Here is a 4,512-nt window from a genome sequence, read left to right on the forward strand (position 1 = left end):
TCATCAACCCTCCAATCATCAAACATACCAAACTGCATCCCTCTAGCCTCAATAGTTTTTATTTTATTTACGGTTAAAAATAGCCATAATCGTGCGTCTGGCAATGATAGACAACCACCGACCCGCGGTTAAAGTTTCACGGGCCGTGGCTCATGCAGCATTATACGGAGACCACAGAAAGATAGATCTATTTTCGGTGGCCTTGATTACACTCGACCTCGACTGATTAAACAACCCAAGGGTGTGTTGCCAGTGTTGCAAATGTCATGAAGTCTTGGTATGAGACGAAGTTGCAGATATTTTTCTCTTATCGGTTTGATAAAAGTTCCCAAATGCAGCCTCTGTGATACAAGGCCTGCAAATGTATTTATAAGTTATATATAACAAGGGATGCCTAGCTGACTAAATCTTTTGACTTATGACCAATCTCCCTGAAGATCTTGTGCAACTGGAACCTCAGAAGTTCAAGCGAAGATGGAATGCATTGCTACCCTAAAGCAATTGTCATTGTATTTTATAATTTACTTACATTTGAATATATATACTTTTATTTTTGTTGAATTATTCTATTTCATCTTTTCTGATGATTCATTTCTTTCTGTATTTCTTATTGCCTTCTGTTACTCCATTCAAATGAACACCATATTCTCTGGAAGCTTAGATTTCAAGTCAGTGACCCCTTTAGTGAGCTTGTTTCTTATGAATAGGTCTCATTTTTTAACTAATAATAATAATAATAATAATAATAATAATAATAATAATAATAATAATAACCTGAATGCAATGTAAATTGATGAAATTAATTGGCACACAATTGTTTGCAAGTGTTGGCAAAGGACATCCTGTTTATCAAGGTTTCTTTTTCAGGAATTGAAGTTGCATAAATATACCTTAAACATAGAGTAGAGTACCAACTTCTTGACACCATTTTTTCATGACTGATATTATTCACTTTAAAATCTAATAATCCAAGAGTAGAAAACGTATCAGTAAACCTTGACAAGATGTACCCAGTTTGGAAAATTTTTTTTCATATATACTGATTTCAGTATAACATTGATCTACGCCAACTGACACTCATTTATTCTTATAAATATTGTCACAGAGCACTTAGAAATGTAACTTTGGCCCACGAAATAGATGCCCAATTATGCATTATTAATATTGTCAAAGGCTACTTAGGTTAAAAATTATTCTTATTCCATAATTTGCACTGATTTCAATTACAACTTTGGTCCACAAAATTGACACAGTTATTTACTATGAATAACATCATGGGGTACACAACTTACCAGTCTTTCCTTTCAGTGATCATGGAATGACTTTCCAGTGTCACATAGGAACTGGAAACGTATCTATGACTTGGTCAAAGCGCCCCACGACGACGACACCCGCATGAATAATGTGACGAGGTCAATACTGGATGCCTGGAGTACGCAAATCTCAAGCTTTTCCAGCCTGGATCGCTGAACGCGCCCTGGAATGATGGAAAAGGAGGTCTGGAAGATAGGCCTGGGCCTGGAATGTTCGTCTGATTAGTCGTGGTTGTTTTTGTCATTGATTTTTCGTGATTAACTTATTTGTTTTCATGGCATTTTTATTTATTTAGTAATTTGTTAATTCATTTGTTTTTCCTAATAGTTGATCTCTTTCTGTATTTCCCATTACCTTCTGTTACTGTTTTGGAATGAACACCCAAATATTCTTTGGAAGCTTGAATTTCAAGTCAATGGCCCCTGTGGTAGGCTTTTTCCGTATGAATAGGATTCATATTTTTAGTAAAATAATAATAATAATAATAATAATAATAATAATAATAATAATAATAATAATAATAATAATAATAACAATAATAATAATAATAATAATATATCAGGTCCACAATAATATTCAGTAGTGAATTATTATTGATTTTATAAAAACGTTTTTTATAAAATCAACAATAATTCACCACTGAATATTATTGTGGACCTGATATACAGCATATCCCGTTCTCGATCTAGAGGAGAAAGACCTAATAATAATAATAATAATAATAATAATAATAATAATAATAATAATAATAATAATAATAATAATATTCATGCCTTCAAGCTAAGCAAGATAGAAGAAAAGAAGGGGGAATGGAGGTCAAGTAAAGGCTAAAATGTGGGTGCATCTAGTGGCCGAAGGGACACTGCTAACATGTATATATATATATATATATATATATATATATATATATATATATATATATAGAGAGAGAGAGAGAGAGAGAGAGAGAGAGAGAGAGAGAGAGAGAGAGAGAGAGAGACAGCAATCAATAACAGCAGGCGTCATTGTACCCTGGAGGGCCATTTGCATAAACGTAATCCTCTCACCACTTCATCTTTTCTTCAAGAAACACCAACAAGAAAAATGAGTCATTCATCGCCTCACGTATTCAGCCGAGCATATTATAATCCCGAGACCATTCTGCTCTTCATTTCCCTCGAGAAAAGGAAAAGCTTAAGAAAGCGACTAGACAAAAGAAAGGCAGAAAGGAAGACTATTGTCATCTGAATCGCCGAGTCAGCGGACGAGTACACACGACGCTGGAAAAGCGAGAGAGCGAGAGCGCGTGCGTGCGTACGCGACCGTGGTCGTAGACACACTGCCTTACATCTCAAGTGGGTCGCTGAAGTTAAACTCTCCTGCTGGGAGCCTTGGAGGGCTGGGAGCCATACTTAGGCCTCTGAAGACGTATTTGCTTTTCCTTACCTAATTATTTCTCGCTTCTTCTTCTTCTTCTTCTTCTTCTTCTTCTTCTTCTCTGTCTCAAGACGGTGATGGAGGCGAAGTCTTCCTACGTTTTGGGTAGCCCCTTCTGTCTCTTTCCCCCTCATTTTTTGACGGTTTTTCGTAGTTGTTCTGTCTTCTCTTTTCAGAAGGTTTTCGTATCACTTCAGTGTCTTCTTAAAGACAGACAGACGAATTCAAAGCTTATTTTTAGATCATGTCATCTGTCCCCTTTTTGGACGGTACTCATCTCGCTGCACCTTCTCCTCAGAACAGACAGACGAATCTATGGTTAATCCTGCTTTGTATGTCCTGTCTACCTCTCTCTTTTTTTTTTGACAGAAATATGTCCAGAACAGACCCCTAGCTTTCTCTTCTGTATGCTATTTCACGTCATTTCAGCTGTCTCCTGTATTGACAGTACTCGTTGGATGCAACCTAAGACTGATCCTGCTTCGTATTTCCTGTCTAACTCTTTTTTGACAGAAACTAGTTCAAGACAGATCTCGCGGCTTTTCTTTCCTCTGCTATTTCACCGTCTCTTTTTAACAGAAACTTGGCCGAGACAGACCTCACGTCTTTCCTTCTGTCTGTTATTTCACCCTTTCGCTTTTTGATTCAGATTCTTTTCTCCTGTCTACTAGTTTAACAGACATCGAGGCTTTTATCCTGTCCACTATTTTGACAGACCTCGAGGCTTTCCTTCTGTCTACTATTTTGACAGATCTCGAGGCTGTTCTCCTGTAAACTATTTTGACAGATCTCGAGGCTCTTCTCCTGTCTACTATTTTGACAGATCTCGAGGCTTTTATCCTGTCTATTATTTTGACAGATCTCGAGGCTGTTCTCCTGTCTACTATTTTGACAGATCTCGAGGCTGTTCTCCTGTAAACTATTTTGACAGATCTCGAGGCTCTTCTCCTGTTTACTATTTTGACAGATCTCGAGGCTTTTATCCTGTCTACTATTTCGACAGACATCGAGGCTTTTCTCCTGTCTGCTCTTTTGACAGATATCGATTCTTTTCTCCTGTCTACTATTTTGACAGATCTCGAGGCTGTTCTCCTGTCTACTATTTTGACAGACCTCGAGGCTGTTTCTCCTGTCTACTATTTTGACAGACTTCGAGGCTTTTCCCCTGTCTGCTATTTTGACAGACCTCGAGGCTGTTTTGACAGACCTCGAGGCTTTTATCCTGTCTACTATTTTGACAGATCTCGATTCTTTTCTCCTGTCTACTATTTCGACAGACATCGAGGCTTTTCTCCTGTCTACTATTTCTGACAGACATCGAGGCTTTTCTCCTGTCTACTAATTTGTCAGACCTCGAGGCTTTTCTCCTGTCTACTATTCTGACAGACTTCATCGCAAACCACCGTCTTCTCCCCTCAGGCAAATCAAAGCACCTCCTGCTTCGTTCTGTTTGTTTACAACTTTCCACTCCCTCTTCTTCTTCTTCTTGAGACAACTTCCAAAACTCCTGGTCTCCAGACCCATTTTCCAGCGACGAGATCTCAGGCGGTTTGTATAGATTCGCTAAGTGTATCTGATGCTCTTTCGATTGCAGCAATGAGGGAATTTCCAATTGAACTTTTAATTGAATTGGGTTTTCCGATGATCGCGGGAAGGGGACACTCCCTTCCGGGTTTTGTAAATCAAGAAAGTTCTGCGGTGGGGAATAACATTCAGGCGATTCCAGTTTGCATCCTTGGGACATTTTGGGTTTTTTGTGTCTGTCTATTTATTTATCTGTCT

General features: G+C 38.2%; 1 protein-coding gene across 1 annotated transcript; it reads right to left on the reverse strand.

The window, feature by feature from the left end:
- Positions 1–3,402: 3,402 nt before the first annotated feature.
- Positions 3,403–4,011, reverse strand: LOC136842950 (repetin-like). Its single transcript, XM_067110964.1, has one exon. It carries the CDS (start codon positions 4,009–4,011, stop codon positions 3,403–3,405), a length of 609 nt encoding a protein of 202 aa, XP_066967065.1.
- Positions 4,012–4,512: the final 501 nt, after the last annotated feature.

This window comes from Macrobrachium rosenbergii, chromosome 10 (assembly GCF_040412425.1).
Source record: "Macrobrachium rosenbergii isolate ZJJX-2024 chromosome 10, ASM4041242v1, whole genome shotgun sequence".
NCBI classification, from domain to species: Eukaryota; Metazoa; Arthropoda; class Malacostraca; order Decapoda; family Palaemonidae; genus Macrobrachium; species Macrobrachium rosenbergii.